This window comes from Culicoides brevitarsis, chromosome 2, assembly GCF_036172545.1.
Source record: "Culicoides brevitarsis isolate CSIRO-B50_1 chromosome 2, AGI_CSIRO_Cbre_v1, whole genome shotgun sequence".
Lineage (NCBI taxonomy): Eukaryota > Metazoa > Arthropoda > Insecta > Diptera > Ceratopogonidae > Culicoides > Culicoides brevitarsis.
Genome location: NC_087086.1, coordinates 35,979,774 through 36,002,818, shown reverse-complemented (window position 1 = coordinate 36,002,818; position 23,045 = coordinate 35,979,774). Strand labels below are relative to the sequence as shown.

Sequence of the window (23,045 nt, the reverse complement as noted above, 5' to 3'; positions counted from 1 at the left end):
TTCTATAATAAGTTCATTTAAAGGAAATTAATTCAAAAATCTTAAAATCAAAATAAAAAATTACATATTCCAAACTCTAAAGTCTTTTTTAAGGATATGTATTCAAAAAAAAAATAAAAATTTCGAAAAAAATATTTTTATATTGAAGTTTTTGTTTTAATAAATCTACAATAAATACAAATTTTTAAAATAAATTTTACTTGAGATTCAATTATATTCATAAGTAAATTTATTTAAGAATATTTTGCCCGATAATAAAATATTTTCAAAAGAGATTCATTACTTTAATGCAAAAATGGCGGAAAAAAATATTCTAAAAGATGACATAATTGAAATTAATGATGGAAAATCAAACAAAGGAGATGATACCTTCATGGAAGAATTGCTTAGAATTCCGGAACTTTCGAGGAAAAAGAAAATTGCAAAATTTTTTCAATTTGCGAAATGAAAAAAAAAACTATTGATGTCGTTTGGCTCAAAGTTGAATAAAAAGAATGAATGTAATGTCTTCACAAAGACGAACATGTAAAATAAAATAAAATAAAAATCGATTGATAACAAAACATATTCCACATTACATGAACTGAATAGAATAGGTTCATATAAAATAAGCTCAAAACAAAAACAGTTCACGTCTTATGCTTCCATTTGAAACTCAAATAGCTTTTAATGTATAAAAGTTATAGTTCGTAGTTAAAATGGACCAACAATTCATGATTTTTAAGTAAGCTGACTGATACTTATATTTTAAAAAGGTGTTCTTAGCATTTTGTTTACAATTTTTAAGGCTTTGGTCCCAAACGACGGCGAGAAGGTTTTTTGAAATTCTATTCGATGATACATGTGTTTTATGCTGTTACATCTCTTAAACCTTCCTTTTCTGTTTTAGTCAGTCTTATCGCTTCGTTGAAAAAAAACATTCGATACAAAGAAAGTATACTTTGGAGCTATCCATCCTTTCGCATTTTTTTTAAATATCTGTTCTGATATGTAAAAGATCCATATGCTGAAATGATTTTCATCAATCAATTTTTTTCTTATTTGAGAAATATTTCCAAAAATTGAGCAAATATATTTTTTTTCCAATTCAAGATTCTTCATTCTAACTTACCTTGAATTTTTTTCTATTAAATTATTATAACAAAATTTTTCATTATTTTGACTTTCCTGTGAACCGTGAAAATTACTCTGAAAAAAAAACTTTAAAAATTAATTTTAAACAAAAAAAAAAATAAAATTCAACAAAAAATTCACAAAATATATAAAAAAAAATATTTGATAAATACTTACAATTATACAAAAAAAAACTTAAAAATTACACAAATTTAATAAAAAAAAACAATTTTGAAAAAATTTAAAATTAACAACAATTTTGGATGATAACATTTATATTTTAATTAATGAAAATTAACAATAAATATACAACAATAAAATATATACAATAACTAAAGATAACGTTTAAGAAAACATTTAAACCTAAAAATAGAAGAAAAATAAAGAAATACTAAAAAAAAAAAATAAAAACGTGTTTTAAGTACAATGAACCACGAAACAAGAAACAATGACAAGGTAAGTAACTCCTATTAAAATTTTTAATTTACCTACCATTGACCTAATCTATAAAATTTTAAAATTAAAATATTGAAAACAAACATTGATCGAAATATGACTAGTTTTTATTTAAGTATATTGATTCAAAATTAATCAAAGTTGCACAGTTACTGAACAATAAATAAAACGAATAATAAAGGAAAGTTAAAACAAAGAGATATACATATACAGAATAAATGATAACAAAAGTTATTTATAAAGTTACAGATAACGATTACACAATTATAGTTTAAATAATTATCATCTTTTTTTTTCGAGTGTCTTGTGAATCTCACAAATGCATGATAATTTTTTTTTTAATTTTTTCCTATATATTATGTGATGTAATGGTGCGGGTTGCATAATTATTTTAGAAATTGGGGTATACGTTAATTAGCGCTATTGTATTAAAAATATTTCTAAGTCAATTCTGGGTTGCTGACATGAAAAAAAAAAGATTAAGTGACACAGGGGGAGAAATGTGCGTGTTGTGTTAAAAAGTGTTAAAAAGGCACGATTGGCGAATTTTTCTCGAAAAAAAAGCTTATTTTTCTCCATTTTTGGGCGGATTAAAGAAATCCCAATGGTGATGATGGACTGTTCGATCTGCCGCGGAGCGATCCATGCCGATCATAAATAAGCCAGCAATGATAATGATAAGGATAAAAAGCACAAAATTCCTATCCTGTCGATTTTCGGCTTTTCTAAAGGATTGCAAATAATTCACAAAGTTACTGCCGTGTCGTTGCAATTCGGAGCCGCAAGCGCTTGCCAATTGGCCTGTGAGTGAAAGAATCGAAGGCGGTTGTTGAGTTTCTTGCGTATTTTGCGGTTTTGGGCGACGAGGCGGCGCTACAGGATTTTGTAATTCGTAGAAACTTGCGGGCGGCGTTGAAATTGGGGAGTGTCGACCTGCTTGCGTTATCCTTTGAACACGATCGACAATTTCTTCAATGACTCCCGGCGGTATCTCGAGGCTCCTCATGTTCAGGTTGCCTGATTGACACTGAATTTCACGTGAATTAATTGTCGAACTGTCTAATTCTGAAACAGAAATCTTACTGGCTTGCAGATCTGTGACGCTCAAACGATCGACGGAGAGATTCGACAAGTGCAAGGGTTGTTCGGGCGTCGAAAGTTGTTGCAGGGCTTGCGGCGTAACGATTGCTGACGGTTGAATTTCAGGCTCATGCTCAACGGGAGGCGATTGAATGACGGGTTGGGGTCGAATTGGGGCACGAACTGCTTCGAAAAGGGGTTCTTCGACGGGAACTGGCTCGGATTGTGCTTCGGTTTTGTGTTCGTGATGGGATTTCGCTTGAGGTTCTTTTGGTTCGTCCGACAGAACATCTCGAATGATCTCATCTTCGATGGATTTCAAGAGTTCAAGCTCTTTTTGCTCCTCGTCTTCGCGTTTTTTCTGCTGTTCCGAGGGTTTTTGCTTTTCATCAACAATTCCCATAATTATCACATTGCCCGTTTCCTCGTCAAAGTCAATTTCGACTTGATGCGCCGTCAAACTGGCTTCGACTTGGGCACTATTATCGAACAAGGGCGTCGTTATTTTACGTTCGACATACACTAAGGCAGGCGTCGTTGGTCGAGATGGCGTTCTCGAGGCAGCAGTTGTGTGTGAATGTCTTGATGCGGGTCTTCCATCGCGAATTCTCTGCAATTCCTGCTCAATTGAGGGCGTTTCGGGTCGCGAAAATCTCTCGGCGACACAACTATGCGGCGCCGCGCGAGCTTCGCGATACATCGTGGGCGTTATTGTTCGCATATCTTCCGTAATTTCCAATTCTTCGAGCTGAAAATCGTCTGGCAGTGGATCAGTTTGACACGAAGCGTCAATTTCTTCGACTCTATATTCGTTTGAGGTAAAGCTATCGGCAGTTTCAAGCACGCCACGTACTGATGCGCGAACAGCACTGCCTCCTTTGTCGTCGTTATTATCATCGGGATGATCATCTGGATCGTCTTGTGATGACTTTTGTTGCGGTTCCTCGGATTTACGGGACTTTGAGCGTGTTGGTCTTGGAGGCGCAGGTAATGGGCGATCTTTCATTTTGCTCAAAACCTCGCCAGATTGTAATTTTTTGACAATGTCATCGTTGCTTGTGTCCGAAATTTCCTCATACGGCGTTGTGCGAGACCTAAAAATATTTTTTTTTTATTTAAATTTATGGAAAAATGGCAAAAACTTACTGTTCGATATCTGAAATTGGTCTGCGGGGAGGCCTATCGGGTACAATTGTGCTGTAATTTCTCGCAGGACGTTCCGGCTTCGTTTCTTCGTTCGATTTCAAGTGTGGCATCGTGTTGAAGGGGCGTTCGTGGGATCGTGTCGACTTACTTCTACGTGGTTGGGGCGCTGGAGGTCTTGGCGGAGGATCTTTCTTTATGACAGCATATCTGGTAAGTACAAAAAATGTAAAAAAATTATTTATTTTTTCAATTCAAGTTAAATTTAGAAAGAAAAAATTTTTCGAATTTTAATAATTTTTTTTTTTTTTTCCAAATTCCATAAAAATTTTTTGAATTCTTTTTACATTTTTTTAAATTTTTTTTAATTTTATGATTTTTTTAAATTTCAAGAATTTTTAAATTTTATAAATTTCATGAATATTTTACTTTAAAGAATTTTTTAAATTTTTTGATTTTTTTTAAATTTTTTTAAATTTCAAGAAATTTTAAATTTTATAAATTTCATGAATATTTTACTTTAAAGAATTTTTTAAAATTGTTTGATTTTTTTTAATTTTTTTAAATAATTAATTTTTTTAAATTTTATAAATTTCATGAATATTTTACTTTAAAGAATTTTTAAATTTTTTGATTTTTTTTTTTTTAATTTTTTTAAATAATTAATTTTTTAAAAATTTTTAAATTTCATGAACATTTTACTTTAAAGAATTTTTTAAATTTTTTGATTTTTTTTTTTTAATTTTTTTAAATTTTTTTTTTTTTAAATTTTATTAAATATTTTAAATTTTATGATTTTTTTTAAATTTTAGAATTTAATGAAATAAATTGAGAAAAATTTATTTTTTTATGAAAAATTTTCAAAATTTCTTACCCAGGAACTTCATTTTCAATCGCAATTGGTCGTCTCATCCTTCAGCACGGAATGAGAGCGCGAACGTGATCTCCTCGGAGCTACGGGCACAAAACTCTCGCCACTTTCTGCTTTGGCTAATGGTATTGCGTTCGGCTGCATTTGTCGGAAGACAATAACCTGCAAAAAAAAAATCGATAAATTTCAATTATTTCCTTGACTTTTTGCCAAAAAAATCTTTTTCAAACCTCTTCTTTGTGAGACGGCACATCTGGCAGCTCTTCGTACCCATTCAAGCCTTTCGTAGCTGCTTTTGGCAACGGCGCAGTTCGCTTTTTCCTGCGTCTCGGCGGTGTCGGCGGCACAAATCGACTGAAATCCCGATGACTGATCTCGATGCTGTCTTCGTCAATGTCCTTAATGGGGGTCCATTTATGCGGCGCTGTCATCTGTTCATCACTAATTTCATCCGAGGACTGTTTTTTCGTGTGCGAACGTCTTCCGGGCTTGTGAGGCATCAAATTGGCATCAAGTTCGAGTTGGAAATCGCTTCCTTGCTTCTGAAGTTCTTCCAAATAACGCATTTCCTCTTCATCGAGTTGATATTCGTCGTCGTACTGATCGCCCATTTGCGCAAGGACGTTAACGGGATCCATCAAACCTTCCCGAATTGCTGAACTGATGTATTCACCCATCTGAATATTGTCTTCGGAAATGCCTTTTTTGCGTAAAAAGAATTGATCGTCGTCAATTTCTTCTAAAACGCCTTGACGATCGCTACTTTTGAGGGATTGGGTGTCAGTTCGACCAAAAGGACGAATTTGGGAGCGTTTTATGATGTCCTGAAGCTCTTGGGTGCTTGCCTTGCTTGCTCCTTCGGAATCCATTTCGTTTTGGTTGAAGTCAAAGTCACGCGAATCGAAGGATTCGGGCTGCGGAAGGGCTTTTTTGCCTTTTTTCTTGCGCGGAAGTGATTCTTGTTTAGCTAATTTCGTTTCTTCTTCCTCAATTTGACGATATTCTTCGATTGCTTTCTCCAAATGGACCCGCATGCGGCGCTCAACTGACGTTTCTCGATCCAAATCGATGTCTTTGTTGTATTCCGTGAATTGCCCGCTCTCGGAATCGACTTCAACTTTACTTCCTTTGCCTGGGCTTCAAAATTGGCGTCAATTTCTTCGCCGGCGACGATGGTTTCTTGGATTTTTTGAATTTGTTCGTTATCATGCGAGGATATGTGCGGAAAGTTTCGACATCGAAGCGTTTTTTCTTCGCCGGAACTGTTCCTGTGGTCGTAACGACTTCTTCTTCGATCTCGGTGACTTCCAAAACGGGTCTCGATGTCTCTGGCAGTTCATCTGTCGTCTTTTCTTCCTTCATCGACTTACTTCTGCCTAATTTTTTGACATTTTGAAGATGTTTATTGAAGTCAACCTTCGGCATATCGGGCAAAGTAGGTCGTTTCATCGCCTTAATCTTATCGAAATTCGGTTTTTTCAATTTTGGCATCTCAGGACGCTTGAATTCAGGCAAGTGTCCCTTTAATTTCGAGAAATCTGGTTTCTGGAAGCGTTTTTTCGTGCCAGTTCCCTCAGCAGATGTCGCTGCTTCAGGCGATTCGACGACAACGACCTCTTCCGTGACAATTTCTTCGACAACTTCGCCCTCAGATTGCTTTGGCTTCTTCATGTTGCTGATTTTTGTCTTTAAATTATCAGCTTGACTCGAAAGTTTACGCTGGAAGAGCCTTCCTTGTTCCTGCGCACTTGCCATGAAGCTTTTTTTACGCTTTTCTGGCTCTGTGCTTGTGCCAGGTTTGCTGTTCTCATCAAAAGATGGCGCTGTAATGACCACTTCGGGGTTCGGAGCGTGAGCATGAGCCTGATTATTGAAGAATTTATCCTCTAGATGGAGTTGGAACTCTTGTGCACTCATCTGGACGTCAGCAGAGGGCGGTGATGGCTTCGCATCTTCGGGTTGACCAATCGGTTCGTACTCGTGATCGCTAAAAATTAGTAAAAAAATAAATTTTTCATTAAAATTGAGAATTTTGAGGTAAAAAATGACAAAAAATCATCACACAGACCAATTTTAAGACGCTTTTTACAGATTTTCAACAGAAAAATGAGCGAGATACAGTACCCTTTAATGACATTTCGACCTTTACTACCAAACATGATAGGAGAAAGTCTGTTAGAGACATCCATTGTGACAACGCCTTCCGCACTATCCTTCGAATCGCTGCGATTTTTCGTATATTTCCTCAAAAGTGATGATTGACGAATTTTTCTGTCATCCAATGGCTCAGTTTTAACGATTGTTGTTGAGGATTCTCTCCGTTTCAGCACATCTTCGATAAAGGCATCGTCAATTTTCGTTCCAAAATCTCTCGCTTCGGACTGGGGACGTTCAAAGGGATGTTCCAACTTCTTCGGGGCGTATTTTCGCATCAACGACGACGATTTCGAGCGTTCTACTTGTCGATTATTGCGGAAAATTGGACGAGAACGCGTTTCCAAAGCAGAATCATCAGCAGAAACAACAGGAATTGTCGTCACAGGAGCAACTTTTTCCTCTTCCGAGCGTTGTTTCGGCAATGGAGGACGAGAAAAGAGATTCGGTTGGGACGTAACTTGACTTCCAAAGGCAGAAATTGGGGGTTTTTGTCTCATAGCGGCATCTACGGAGGGAGCTCGACTGGGCATCGCTCGTTTTTTCGCAGGTAATGTGTGATAATGATCCATCCGATCGATTCCTGAGGTGAGTTGGAAGTCATCTGTAAGCTTATCTCCGACTCCTGCGGGCTTTGGGGTGTTTGGAGTTAAAATATTGGCAGCGAAAATTGCATCTCTAATGGCTTCCGTGATATGAGGCATCTCACGATCAGGTTTTTGTTCCGTTTTTCGTTCAACTTTTGGAGAAACTTTCTTTTTTTCTTCGATTTTGACGACTTTTGGGGGTTCCGGAACCGAAATTTCAACTTTTACGGGTGAAATTTCAACAGCTGGAGGCGGTTTTTCAACATTTACAGTTGGGATATTCGTTTTTCGTGGCGCTGGAGTCATCGTCGGGAACAAATCTTGTTTCGGAATTACTTCAACAACTCTTGGAACATCATTTTCTTTGTTTTCCATGACAGGCAAGGACATCGAAGGAAGCGTAACTTCAACTGTAGTTGTCATCGGCATCGAATTTCCTGAAATAACGCGACGATTTCCTGTTCCTCCTTGCGAATCTGATGATAATGACAACGTTAAAGGCTTTGGAGAAGGTTTTTCGACAGTTTTTGGAGGTAAAACTACTTCAGGCTCCTTTTCAAATTCCGGTTGTCGATGATTTTCCTCCCATTCCATGTCCTCCAACTCCGGATCTGTCGCCTGATCACTTGCGGTTCGCTCGAAACGCGGTCTGGCAGAAAAGCGATCGATACTTCTGCGACTTCCGTGAATCGAACGAGCCCTCGACGACGATCGGGACATTGTATAATGCTCAAAATGTGGATTTCCCTCTTGTTGGGTGCTCGGGGCATTGGAAATTGTGTCGCCTCCCGTATGAGGTCGATATCTTTTTAGCAGCGACGAATGTGACATGCGAACTTCGTCGATGCTGCGTTGACTACCGAACGATTTTGGCAAAGTTTGTGTCGCTGGGGCACGATTGCCAGCCATAAAAACGGGTTTTTGAACCGGATTTGGCAACGTGTTGGCATGCGGGCATGTGTCATCGTGTTTTTCGTCGGTTGTAACGTTAGATGCGAGGCCTCTGATGTCACGCGTTGCGGAAATTCGATCGCCTGCGCGAGATGCGGGACGCGAGCCAACCGGATTTATGCGTTCTGGGAGCAAAGAGTCACATTGGAAGTACTGGCAGGCACATCGGACCTCGGGTTGAGCGACGTAGGGACTCTCAGCGGGTGTTCGAGCGATGGGCTTTTGATGCGGCGACGCTCCAACGGAGGCGGAACGCTTGCGGGACGACATTTTTCACCCAAAAACGATTATGCAACGACAAATTTCTTCGCAAATGTCTCTCTTTTGGACAATTTAATTAATTGTCTTCACTAATTATTGCCGATTCGCGAACATTAATCACACTTTTTATTGGATGCATTATTTCTCGTGTCGATTTTTTCAAGTTTTTTGGTCTTTTTATTGCGAGAAAATGGGTCGAAATGTATTTTTAAGTTTCTCTCAGTTAAAAATTTCGTGTTTTCATTCTGTTTTTTTGTTGAAATATTTTTAAACAACAAAAATTGTCTCTCCCATCACTTAATTTCTCACAAATAAATTTATTTATTTCCTCTTGTGCGAAAAAAAAAATTTTTTTTTTGAATTCCTCTTTCGTAAATTCTTCTATTAAATTATTCCACACTCAAAATTTTTCATTTTCACAGAAAATGTTAAATATTTTTTTTTTTAATTTTTTTTCGTCGTATTTTTATTAAATTTCCAGTTAAATTAACTCAAAAACGTTAATTTTCCGTAATTTTATTTTTTTTTTATTAAATTAAAATTATTTTATTAAATTAAAAATTCATAATTAGCAAAAAAAAATCGTTTTCGCAGAAAAACACGCGATCAACTTTATCGTATCATAATCGTAAGGGTACTGAAACACTCATCACAGACAATGCTCGGTAGTTAGTTGTACAAAAAAAAAGTGCCAACTGTCTAAGTTCGCTCTTTCGAAAAAAAAAAGAAAAATTAGCATCTCGTTATATTTTTAAACACATCACGAATACGGATGGCGGTGATGTTTTTAGATGATGAAGAAGAAAAAACGAAGCAAAAGGTAGAAAAAATAAAAAAAAAATTGGAAGTGGGAAAAATTCTTGCGCAAAAATAACGGTTTAACGGTAAATGATGAAAAATTTTGTTGGGTAGGCAAAATTGCGAAATGGTAATGACCTTTGGAGTTTCGTTCGAAGTGAATTTATTGGGAGACCTTTAATTTTTTTTTTTTTTGTAAAAATATTTTATGAAAATAGTGAAAAAAATATTTTTCACAATGAAATTTTTGAATTTTTAAAGAAAATAAAGTGACAAGTATTTTAATTTTTAATTTTTTTTAAAATAATTAATTAAATAAATTTAATAAAAAATTAAAAATTAATTTTCAAAAAAAAAATTTTTTTTTTTAAATTGACAGCTGTCATTAAAAAAATTTTAATTTCAAATTTTTATACTGAAAATAAATTTTTGTGCAATTTTAAGACTATTAAATGTCTTAATTTTTTAATAAATTGAAAATTAAATTAAAAAAATAAATTTAATCAAAATTTTTGACAGCTGTCATCTGTCAATATTAAATTTTCGGCTTAAAAATTAATTTTGAAGCTAATGAAGAAAATTGAAAAATTTGACAGCTGTCAAAACTTTGACAGTTAAACAAATTTTCAATTAAAAAACAAATTTTTAGGAACAATTTTTACTGAAATATTCAATTTCTGATTCAAAAACATTCAGAAATATATTTTTTTTTAAATTTTAAAATATTTTTTGACAGCTGTCATCTGTCAAAATTTTGACATTTAAAAAATCATTTGATTCAAAAACAATTTTTGAGCAATTTTAAAGTTTTTTAACTGTAAAAAGTCAAACTTATACTTAAACTTCAAAAACTTCAATTTTAAAAGGAGTTCAAAAATAATTTTGACAGCTGTCAAATGTCAAAAATTCAAAACATTTGAAAAATATTTTTTTTTATTTTTAATCTTCTTATGTATGTAATTTTCAGTCAAGTTAATTATTAAAAAAATTAAAATTAAATTTCGAAAAAAAAAAATTTGACATCTGTCATCCGAACTGTCAAAATTTAAACTTCAAAAAATTTTTTTTAACCCTTCTGATATTTTTTTTTCCGAAACCCGTCTCAGTGTTAAAAAAATTGACAATGAACGGAAAATTTTTTGTCTTTCTTCTTCTTCATTTTCTCAAATCGCCCCACAAAAAAAGTTATTTTTGTCTCACACATCGCACGTCGCGCAGAGAGTTTCACTATTATTATTATTGAAACTTGTTTGAATTAAAATACGAGAAAAAAAATCAACATTTTTTGGCACAATTTGACTTCTATTGAGCACTCGGGTTAGTCTATCTATCGCTACGACGTGTGCATTAATCCGAACGCAACAAGTGTGCGAAAGAAATGCGATAAAAAAATTTTTTTTTGTTGGTCTGTGTGATTTTTTTTTGACAGAAAAATCGAAAAAAGATGAAAACTTACCTCATCGCTGACCATCGACTTGCAATTTTCTCCGACGATGGCTCGGGAATTGTCACTTTGAGCTTTGGTTCGACGTCTTCTTTGACTTTTTCATCATTTTCAGCTTCAGCAGTTTCAGATTTTTCGATTTCCTCGACTTTTTCATCAGGAAGCGGTGTCAATTCAGGCACTTCTGGCTCATCTTCGACACGAATTTCTTCCTTTTTCTCTTCCAAAACTTGAATTTCAGTAACAGGAGCAGCAACAGGTGTCTTTGAGACCTTCACATCGCCTTCAACATCACTAATTCCCGTGTCACTTTCCTCAATTAAGGCTGAAAGTGTCGTTTTTCGCTCCAAACCTTCGTCGGAAGACGTCGAATCGATCGAAGAAATTGGAGCAAGTAACGCAGCTGCTTTATTTGGGTTCACTTCTGACGTCAAAGCACTCAATGTGTCTTCCTCTTCTTCAGATTTCTGCTTTAACTCCTTCAGAATGAGCTGATCTTGCACTTTTAATGATTCTTTGAGGTCTTTTGGGCCTCCCATGAAGTCGAGGATGAGCGGATCGATCGGGACAACGCTCGAGGTGTCTTCAATATCTTCGTAAACGTGACCTTTTTGCTTCCGAGGAGCCTTTGGAGGCGGGATTTTCTTATCCGGAGTCGTTGGAGGCTCGATAATTTGCGGCACGGTTTGTTCCGTGAAGTTTAACTCAACTTCGTCATCGATTGAGGAACGAATTTCAGCTTTTTCCTCTTTGGGAGGTTCAGAAACGGGCATTTCTTGTGAGTTTTCTTCCTTCAGAGGCTCAGATTCTTGAATTTCTTGAGATTTTTCGTCTTTCAGGGGTTCGTGTGATGGAACAACTTGATCTTCTTCCTCTTTTGGCTCCAAATTGTCCTTGTTTAGTTCGATTATCTCATCAGGAACGGGCTTTTCTTCGTGTTCATGCTCGATATTCTTTCTTGCATTACTTGGAGAATCCTCTAAAACTGCAATTTCGACTGAAACGTCACTATCTTGCTTCTCCAAGTACGACACAAACTCATGTTTCGCCGATTTTGGTGACCTTTTGAGATGCAAAATCTTCTGTTTGTCATGAAATTCCAATTTTTTGCCATGAGGCAACTTGATTTTTTTGATATGTCCCTTGGCTTTGCCCAATTTCTCCATTTGTTTGCCCGAAAACGTCTTAATATTCTCATTGAAGCTCTTTAAACGTTCCTTCAGCTTCGGAGTTTTGGAAGATCCAGCTGCTACTGTTTGTGAATCTTCCGTTTCATGGTCGCCGCTGCGTTTTAAGATGCTTTTTGGCGATGCTGGCACTTCAACAGCCGATGATGATGACGAGGCAACAGGCTCTGCGGGCTCCGAGGAGACCTTTTGAGCCTCCTCCTTCTCAAAAGTCGTCTCCAGCTTCTCGATTGGCTCGTAAAGGTTCGGCGTACTTCCGGTTTGGAGCGTTTCCTCTTGAATTCGGACCTTTTTGGGCGTCTTGGGCGAGGATTTCTTCGGAAACGTCGAAAAAACTAAGAAATCATCTGCTGGGTCGAGTTTCCGTTTGTACAAATGGGTCCACGGATAAGCACCTGAAACGAAATTTTTCAAGAAAATGAGATTTTTTGATGATTCAAGCGGAAATTTTCATGACTCACCTTGTTCCTTTGCCTTTTTCACGTCTTCCCAGAGATATGTTGGCAGCGGTATCGGCGGCTTGTCACTTAATTCGGATTCCTTGTGGTCCGATGATGCTTTTTTGTCCGCAGAATCGGAAAAAGTGACCAAATATTCTAAAATATCTTTGCTACTGTCGTCGTTTCCTTCTTTTTCTGCCACTTTTAAATTTTTATTTTTATATTCATCATCGTTATTATTATTTTTGTGTGATTTTTCGCTGAACTGCGTTACGACTGCCTCGACACTTTGTGCGCTACTAATTTCAAGTTCGGTTTTTTCATCGATTTTACTCTCATTCGCATCACTCTCGCCTTGTTTTTCCCGAGAATCCGCTAATTTTTCCTCTTTTTCTTCACTTTCAGATGTTCCAGCCTCTGTTGAATCGGCATTCAGCTGCGCTTGGATCTGCTGCACGAGCAAAGTTGACGTCAATGGCTCGAATTCGATGGCTTCATTCAGCGAATCCGTCGTATCCGGCAAGGCAACTGCGAAAAACGAGAGAAAATTAGTGAATATTTACAAAGTTAATGTCCGAACACTCTCGCCACACACATTTTCGTGATGAAATCAGTGCACGAGACAAAAATTACTTAACACAAACAGTGAAATCTATTCCAATTAATTCAAACCAAGCATAAATTTATGAATTTTATCATCAAAAAATAGAATTTTGAGGAAAAATCGCGATTTTTGAGTGTCAATCGCACAAACAGACGCCCAATAATTACTTTCTTGACACAAAACGGACAAAAAAGCGAGCCGTCGTGCAGATAAAAAAATAAATAAATAATAAAAAGCGATTTAGACATGCTTTATTGAGTTTGATCACACTGCCAAATGTTATAAATAGCACTCGTTCAGTGCGCGGCGTGTGTAGAATCGAAGACAATCTGCTCAAAATGTCGTTCTGTTCACGAAAATCGAACAAATTTCCAAATGTGACACATGGATTAGATCATTACATCACGAATTTAGCGAAATAAATTAAATATTGACGTCGAAACGGGCATCGTCCTACCTCACTATGTTTTCACTTTGGAATCAATCGACACTTTTGTTTGTTTTTTTCCGTAAATTTTCATTCACACACAATTTTTCATAATTTTATTTTTTTTTTTTTTTAGTTCAAGCTATTTTTAAAATTAAATAATATTTTTTTATGCGATTTTATGAGAGAGAATTTCAAGATCGTTTCTCCAACCGAACAAAGTGACCGAAAATTAGTGAATGAAAATTTTTTCACGAGTCGCAGTTTCTCTTGAGGCAGTTTTGATGATGATGATGATGAATATTTGTCTATCAAAGCAACAAATCTACGTTGTTGACGTTGGTCGGTGTTTTTTTTATGTGCAGCAAAAAAGTGCAGCTGCATGCATTTAAATGGCGTTTAATGATTCTCACAATTCTTTTGTAGTTAAATGAGAAGTAACTTAACCTTCGAGTGATTTGAGAAGTTGAAGAACGGTCATGAGATTTTTTTTAGAAAAATAAAAAAAAAATATTTATTAGACGATGATATTTTTAAGTGTTATTTTGCCAAAAAAAAAAAAATAAATATTTAATTAAAATAATTTTTGGGAAATTTAAAGAAAAAAATCAATTTCTAATCATTTTTTTAATTTAGAAAGATCTAAATCTAAAATCTTTAAAATAATTATTAATTATATAATTATTTATTTTGACAAATTTGAAAATAATTTTTTTAATTTTATTTTAAATTTTTTAAATATGTACGAAATTTTGTGTAGATTTTTTTAAATTTTAATTTTTTCAATTTTTTTTTTTGAATTTTAATTTTTAAATTTTTATTTATGACATTGTTTGGTCTCAAGTACTTAAAATTCAAGTGTTCAATTTTTTTAAAGATAGGGCAAAAATAATTTTTATTTTTTAAAAAATAAATTAAAAAAAATAATAAAAATATAATTTAAGAAAAAATTAATGAAAACCTTAAAATTTAATTTAAAAAAATTAATTAAAATTAAAATTATTTTTTAGGAAATTTTGAGAAAAAAAAATCAATTTCTTATAATTTTTTTTTAATTTAGAAAAATTATTTATTTTAAAAAAAATTATTTAAAATTTTTTTTCTTTTATATAATTAATTATTTTGATAAATTTTATTTTTTTTTATTTTATTTTAGATTTTTGAAATTTAAACGAAACTTTAAAAAGATTTTTTAAATTTAAGTTTTTATTTATTTTTTTTTTAATATCAATTTATGAATTTGTTTGGTCTAAAATACTCAAAATGCAAAAAGAATTTTTTATAAAATTTAAAAAAATATATTAAAATTTAATTTTAATTTAAAAAATAACAAATTAAAATTAAAAAGTTATTTTTTCAAAAAAATTTTGTTCATCTTGAAGCATAAAGGTTTTAAAATGCAAAATTAATTATTTTTATTTTCTTTACTTGAATTTTTTGAACTTAAGAATTTTTTTTTGTTTCATAAAATTTTATACAAAATCGATTTTCAGAAATTTTGATAAAAAATTTAAATAAATTTCGCAATTTCTAAAATTTTTTATGAAGCTTTTATCAAATTTTGGTTTAAATTGAAAAAAATTCAAAAACTCATTTTTTTTTGTTTTTTTGGATTCATTCATGTTTATTAAATTATGCTACTGAATTTGAAAAAAAAAATTATTAAAAAAAAAATTAAATTGTAGCTTAGAAACATTTTTCAACAATTCAAATCTTTTCTGTTAACAAATGTCTCAAAAAATTTAAATTTTTCGTAAGAATTGAAGCATGAAAAACATTTTGAAGATCAATGCAAACATAAATTTGCCTTTGAACTTGAAGTTAAAGGTCTTTCAAGCGTAAATTTGGACAAAAATGTCATCGAAACTTTATTAATTCTTTATTTTTTGTAAATTTTATAACTTCAAAAATATTTTTTTATGAAATTTTTTACTTGATAAAATCTCTTAAAATTCTACTTTTTCTGCATGAAAAATTATAAAAAAAAATCATTGAACAGCTGTTTCCGTTCTTATCGTTCATCATAAAACTATCCATAAATTAGAAAAAACACGTCACTTGTGTCTACAAATCAACTTTTTTATGGATTTCCGTGTAATTTATTTTACTTTTTATCACTTTTTTGCATTTTGAACGAAAAACCAGGCGTTTCCATGTCATTTTGATTGAATTTAATACAAAACTCTCTACTTGCTTACTTAGTATTTCACACAACTTCTCTAATTTCTATTAAATATCAATAATTAATTAACGTACCGTATCGCCCAATCACGCTAAAGTACAAATAAATCATCTTCACTGACTACAAAAATAATTAAACTTTCTACTTAAAACATTTTTTCTTCACTAAAATAAAATTCTAACAAAAATCTCAAGTCAAACGAGAAAAACTTCACGATCGCGACACGTCACGGCGCCGACATTGATCTTGAGAACATTTTTTTTATCTATTTTAATCCGAATTTACGAGTTTTTAACACGAAGGGCGAAGACATGTTTCGCCGATAAGCGCGTAAAAGCAACTGACGTGATGATGATAAAAAGCCGGCAATTCGTTCGTACTTCGTTTCGCTTGACGGAATTTTTCGCTGCTGAACAAATGAAGTCACTAATATTTTATCAAAACAAATGAATTTTTTTTTATGACATGCGATAAATTTTTCATGACAAATTATTGGAAAAGATGAAGCGGAACGTCAAATTGATTTTTTTTTGCAAAATTTTATCGGTTGAAAGTCGTCAGTGGGTTAATTTCGCCGATTTTTAACCGATTTTCGATAAAAATGTTTATTTATTTCCAATTTATTTACGTTTTGTGTGAATATTCATGCGAACGGATTGCCGTTTTTGGAGTTCTTTTAATGGTTTGTTGCCATTTTTGGGGTGTCGTTATAAATATTTATATTAAAAAAGAAGTAAAGAAAGAGCAAAAGTGTGACTAAGCGATGATCTTTTTATTGTATTCAGATTTTTTTTTTTTTGAAGAAAGTTGAAATGATTGGAATTGAGAATAAATTTAATAAAATTAGGGCAATTTTTAGAGAAATTTGTTGAAAAAAAGAATTTTCATATAAAATTTTGAATTATTTTAACTGATTTTTTTTTTAATTTAAATTTTAAAATTAATTAATTTTTTTTTAAATTTTTTATAATTTTTATTTTTTTTAAATAATTAATTTTTTATTATAATGTTATTATTATTATTTTTTACTAAAAAATTTTTAAATCAATTTAATTAAATTTAATTTTTTTTAATATTGTTAAAATTTTCTCGTAAAAGAGAAAAAAATAATAATTTTGGTAAAAAATTGAACGAAAGTTAGACTAAAACTTAAGAAAAAATTGAGAAATTTTTCGTTCTCGAGACAAAAAATTGTAAATTAAAGAAAATAAGAAAATATTTAAGTGTCATTGACCTCTATTCTAACGTAAAAGTGAAATATGTAGAAAAAAATATATAAAAACCGTAAAATAATTTCTTTTAACTAAAATTGATAAGAATTTTTGCTAAAAAAGTCAAATTTTTGAATTTTATTTTTTTTTTTTTCAATTTTGGGGCAAAAATCAATTTTATTCAACAAAAATTAATATTTTTTTTTAATTTACAACTTTTATCCATAAAAGTGACTTTGGCTCATTTATTTTTTTTTTGTTTTTTTGCAAAAGGTTTCACTTTAAATGCATAAAAATAATTAAAATTTGTAAAAAACTTTAAATAAATTCTCTAAAAATAACAAAATCTTAGCTTTAGATAATTTTTTTTTCATTTTAGATCAAAAATGCCGCGTTAATTGAAATTTTTTAATAAATTTAATCGAAATTTAAAATTTTTAAAAATTGAAATAGCATAAAATTCATCAAAAACCTCTTGGAAAACTAAAAATATAAGGAGTAAAGGGATCATTTTTAAAAATTTAATTTTTTTAAAAAATTTTAATGAAAAAAAAATTTTTTTTTATTGAAAAATTTATTTTTTTTTATTAAAAATTTAATTTTAATTTAATTAATTAATTTTATTTCATTTTTTTAATTTTTTATTGAAATATTTATTTTTTTTAATGAGACTTAAGAAAATAATTTTTCTTTAAAAATATTTTTAAAAAATGTGAAAAATCGTACAATTTCATTCAAAATATCAAAATTTTAAAACTTTTATGAATGTCAATGACCTTCAAAGTTACTTTCATTCACAAAAAATAAATAAAAATCAGATAAAAACTCACTCAAATAATTCAAAAACCGAAAATTCAATAAAAACTTTTGTTCTGAACAAAATTCGTCACTCATCAATCCCCAAAAAATTCTTCAACAATGCACCTCAATGATCTCATATACCGCTCATTTGACCAAAAAATCAAACAAAAACAATAATTATTCGTCCAAACACAGAAAAAAACTATAAATTTAAACGTCGTTCCAACACTTGCTCAAACAGAAAAAGTTACGCTATTCTCCCAAAAAAAAAGTAGTTATGCCGCAATTCTACTCTAAATAGATAAGATAAGTACATAACTGCTCTAAAAAAAAATTAAATTTATAAAAAATCTCGGTCTGGCTTATGTCAAAGAATTATTAATGATCTTTTTGTCTACGAAAAAATGCAATATTAAGTCAACCTTGTACGCGTTTCACAACACAAGAAACAAGTTTTTCGCAGCGAAAAAACGCCGGGTCAGCATTTGTAAATAAACATCCGGAGGAAACGACTGGTTTTTCATTAATTGCTGCAAATTTAATTAAAATTAACAATTTTCTCTTTATTTTTAGACAAACAAAGTTCAAAATCTGCTCTTTGAACTGCCGGCGCACGATTTTTACAACGAATGTAACGCTCAGGGGACAAAAACAACGAGAAAAAGTACGCAACAAGTCGTTGCACGGACAGGAATAGACCATCGCACGCAAAAAAAGACGTTGGGTGACATGACGTGACAACAAATTTCCACAAATAACTCGTTCGTGTGTGCAACATTTGCAAAATTCGAACATAGAACGTTACGGGGAACGAGATAATTACCCATCAGCGGTGCAATGCAAATTAAGAAACGACTGAGGGAAAAGTTTCCTGCGTTTTGAAGCGATGGAAATTGCATTTTATGACATTTTTCCATGAATTTCACTCAAAAAATTAAATTTTACCTGTGGTTGGGTCACTTTCCGTGCTCTTCACTGCCTCTTCTTCCTTCAAATCCATGTGAAATGTGGGTCGACGAAATGTTTATTTTTATTTTTGTTCAATTTTTCTTGTCAAAAATAAATCTAGACACGCGTAGGAACGTAAAAACAATTTTTTTCACCAACTTTTTTAATTTTTCACTTCTTCTATTTTCTTCTTTTCAGCTTTTTTGTCGGTCCAGCGTTTGTTATTAAACACTTTGCTGCATCTCTCGTCAATTTTTTCCACTTTTCATGGCACTCACTGAGGAAAATCCAACGTTTGCCAACAAATCGCAACTATTTTCCTTTCAATCCGTGTCGAGATGGTGCAGAGACAAGATACCAACAGACTGACTACAATAGATCTGATCGCAAAACTATCAAACGCGACAAAAATCGTGCATGTACGGCAGCGGAGAGATAAAATTTTAATATTTTTCAAAGCAAAGTTCTTGTTTGTGTAGCGCAGTGTGGTCCATGGAGAGAGATTTTTATTTAAAAAATTGCCGAGTTCGCTCTCTTTGTGCGGTGTTTCGGTTCGTGGAAGAGCATTTGTGTGATGAAATTTGCAAAAGATGCTCAGTGAATGTCGTGCGATGAGATAATTGACGGGCGGCGTGGAGAAATTTTGATCTTTCAAGGGTAGTTGGATGCTCAAGGTGCCGAAATTACGTCAAGGTGATGCCGATTTGATGGGAAAAATTGAACTTTTTGAGTTTTGAATGACTGAAAATATAAAAAATTTTATCGAAAATTAAAAATTTTTGACTTAAAAACTTTCTTTGAGAGCAAAAATCTTCTTCAAAGTTGGTATTAATTGAAGATTTTCATAAAAATTGAAGAAAAATCATCTCGAAGAGGCTCGATGAGGTAAAATAAGTTCATGTCATGATTAAAAATTGACTAAAATGGAACTTTTTTAATTTTAAAGAGCTAAAATAATTCAAAATTTTGTTAAAAATTAAGAAATTTTGGCTCAAAAAAATTTTTTTAAAATTTTTTTCATTAAAAATTACATAAAAGTCATCGAAAAAAGACCATTCAATATCAAATTTGTGCCCTTAAGGTTCAAAAATTAACAAATTTTGACCATTTAATGCTTTGAATAGCTCAAAATATACAAAAATTAAAAAAATTTAAGAGTAAATCTTACTTCAGAAGCAAAAATCCTTGGCCAGATGCCTGCCTTTTGAGAAATTTTTACAAAATATCATAAAAAATCGCCTCAGAATGATCCAGCATGACAGAAATTGTTCATTGAAGGTTCGTAAATGTTCATAAATTGCCTTTTTTAAGTTCTGCATGTCTAAAAATATACAAAAATTTTGTAAAATTTATTAAAAATTAGGCTTTTAAGAACTTACCTCTAAAGAATTGACTCAAAAATGACAAATTTTTATCCAAAAATATAAAAAATCTCCTCAAAATTACTCTTTTAAGACACAAAATCTGTGAAAAAGACAATTTAGAACTTTAACGGACATCAAATTTGAATTTCGAACCACTAAATTGACGAATTAACGAAAAAACTTCAGCAAGTCCGTACCTTCGAACATTTTAGAGGATCCTTTTCAGGTACTTTTCACTCTAAAAATTCCTCAAATTTCAATTTTTCTTCTTTTTTCACTAAATTTTGTTGATTTAACCTCAAATTTCAGAAAAACATCCTTCAACAGGGCTCCATTTGTCCCGCCGAATCCATTATCCATCCCTGACTGCATTATAAAAACAAATAAAAACACTGCCCGTCTCAGAATCTTTCTCTAAAAAAAAACAAAAATATGTCTCATTAACCAGATTTTCACCAAAAATTCCATCAAAAGCAATAAAAATCTACCAGATTCAACCGTAAATGCATTCCAATCATCAAAAATCGGCAGGATTTCCTTAACAATGTCAATTTACAAGCAACGGTGGGTGTAAATAATCACTTTTACGACTTCCATCTCACAATTTTTTGCCTTTCTCCCGTTTTAGAGTTCGCGAATTTGAACGAATTTTACAAAGTCCCGTGATAAATTTGAAGGAATTGCGCAGTTTGTGCTTCAATGGCATCCCAGATGACTCGTACGCCTTCCGATCGTTGTGCTGGAAACTTCTTTTGGGATATTTACCCGAAAATAGGGCGAAATGGAAAAGTACTTTGCAAAGCAAACGGGAGTGTTATCAACAACTTTTAGGTAAAAATTACAATTTCTCACCAAAAATTCAATTTTTTAACTTTTTTTGTGAATTTTCAGACGAAATGATCACACCTCCCGGCGAATTAGAGAAAAATCAGTGCCTAGACCATCCGTTATCCGAGGGACCCGAAAGCAGTTGGAGCAATTACTTCAAAGATAACGAAGTTTTGTTGCAAATTGACAAAGATGTGCGTCGCCTGTGTCCGGATATCTCGTTTTTTCAACAACCAACGGAGTATCCGTGCGAAATTGTCGTCAACAGTCAGAATAATGAGCGTCGCTTGCATAAGAGAGTGGCTCCGTCGCAACTTTCCTCAGCGAATGTCGAGAGAAAAGGACTTGGAATGACCAAAGTAGGTATTTTTTTGATGAATTTCTCCTAAAATTGACTAAAAAACGAATTTTTTCAATACTAACCTCCCGTTTTTGCACTAAAAATGAAGCAAGTAAGCAATTTTTCACTTAAAATTCTTCTGAAAATCGATTTTAATGATAAAAATTACCTTTTTCTCAGATAAATCTAGTTTTGAAACGCTCAGCTCAAACGTACGAAGCCATGGATGAGGGCTGTGAAGCACATTGGGAAGTAGTAGAACGAATTTTGTTCATCTACGCAAAGCTCAATCCAGGCCAGAGCTATGTTCAAGGCATGAACGAGATAATTGGACCAATTTACTACGTTTTTGCATCAGATCCTGATCCAGAGTTCAAAAGTAAAGCAATTTTTTCTCAAAAAAATAAATTTTTTCATCAAATTTTATCATTTTAGAATACGCTGAGGCTGATTGTTTCTTCTGTTTCACCTCCGTGATGAGCGAAATTCGAGATTTTTTCATAAAAACCCTCGACGAGTCCGAATCCGGTATCAAAGGCATGATGGCAAAGCTTTTGACGCTGCTCAAGGAGAAAGATATCGACGTTTGGCAACGTCTCAGGGACCAAGAACTCTTCCCGCAGTACTACAGCTTCCGTTGGATCACACTTTTGTTGTCACAAGAGTTCCCGCTACCCGATGTCGTGCGGATTTGGGACTCGTTATTCGCCGATGAGCATCGTTATAATTTTCTGATCAAAGTTTGCTGTGCAATGATTGTGTAAATTTTCGATTTTTTGATGGATTTTTAGCGAAAATTAATTTTTTTATGGTTTTTAGATTACTAAGAGAGGAACTTTTAGAAGGGGATTTTGGTACAAATGTCAAGATGTTGCAGAATTTTCCCTCGATGGATGTCAATCAAGTACTTCTGAAAGCAACTCAGCTGTAAAATCGCATATTTTCCAATTATTTAAGATTTTTTTTTGTATTTTGAGTCGTAATCTCTCTTTATACTGAACATTTATCAATAAAAAATTGACAATATATATACTCAAGTAGGGGGTTTTTGCAGAGTTTTCTTATCTAAGTGGGTCAAGTTGAGCTTTCTTATCAAATAATTCCTGGATTTCCAAGATTTCCTTAAAATTTCTTTGTATTGTATCAATTGAGTCACTCAAATTCGTAAAAAATTATCGTAAAAATCTTAAACTTCAAGCTTTTGCAAAAAAAAAAAAATATTTTTTTTACATTCCTATGCCTTATAAATGAATTTTTATTTCTAAAAATCCAGAAAAAATCGAAAGTTTAATATTTTCTCAAAAACTTCTCTATTTTTTATCACATTAATGAACTTAATTATGAAATTTCTTATCCTAAGAGGCTAAAATTATCAAATTTTGCTTTCTTGAGAAATTTTGTAAATTTTTCTTTACAATTAATTAACTTTTTTGTGCAATTTTAATTTATTTAAAAATTTTAAATTTAATTTTTTCTTGAAATTTTTAATATTTCATATTTTTTTCGAATATTTAAAATTTTTTCTTATTATAATTTTAATTATAATTTTTTAAATATTTTTTTTATAACTGAGCTTTTTATTTTTTTTTTATTACCTATTTACCCATTTATTAAATTTGTTTTAAATTTATTAAAAATCTTAAAATTTATTTATTCTTTATGAAAATGTTTAATTATTTTTTTTTAATTATTTAATTTTTTTTATTTTTTAAATAATTTTCATAAAGTCTTAAAATTTATTTTTTTTTTATATGAAAATTTATTAAATTTTAATTTTAATTAAATTTTTTTAAATATTTTTTTATAACTTAATATTTTTATTTTTTTTTTATAAATTTAAATACTCATTGATTTA

General features: G+C 32.0%; 2 protein-coding genes across 2 annotated transcripts; one reads left to right on the top strand and one right to left on the bottom strand.

Annotated features, from left to right (window-relative positions):
- Positions 1-1,871: 1,871 nt before the first annotated feature.
- Positions 1,872-18,976, bottom strand: LOC134829036 (uncharacterized). The gene is given in 10 exon segments (XM_063842027.1): positions 1,872-3,743; positions 3,796-4,000; positions 4,690-4,825; positions 4,894-5,780; positions 5,782-6,650; positions 6,788-8,610; positions 9,553-9,589; positions 10,871-12,440; positions 12,507-13,013; positions 18,656-18,976. Coding segments are annotated over 10 exon segments (7,698 nt in total). The 5' UTR covers positions 18,711-18,976; the 3' UTR covers positions 1,872-2,134.
- Positions 18,977-20,325: 1,349 nt separating this feature from the next.
- On the top strand, positions 20,326-22,217 carry LOC134830681 (TBC1 domain family member 13). Its single transcript, XM_063844237.1, has 6 exons — positions 20,326-20,586; positions 20,651-20,853; positions 20,914-21,209; positions 21,371-21,569; positions 21,626-21,950; positions 22,010-22,217. The coding sequence occupies exons 1-6, from the start codon at positions 20,567-20,569 to the stop codon at positions 22,119-22,121; spliced, it is 1,155 nt and encodes a 384-aa protein (XP_063700307.1). The 5' UTR covers positions 20,326-20,566; the 3' UTR covers positions 22,122-22,217.
- The last annotated feature ends 828 nt before the right edge of the window (positions 22,218-23,045 follow it).

Bases quoted from the DNA above. Each gene is read 5' to 3' on its own strand.
- LOC134830681 (XM_063844237.1), top strand. From the start codon at position 20,567: ATGTCAATTTACAAGCAACG. The intron at 20,587-20,650 runs GTGGGTGTAAAT...CTCCCGTTTTAG, and splicing joins ATGTCAATTTACAAGCAACG to AGTTCGCGAATTTGAACGAA. The intron at 20,854-20,913 runs GTAAAAATTACA...GTGAATTTTCAG, and splicing joins GTGTTATCAACAACTTTTAG to ACGAAATGATCACACCTCCC.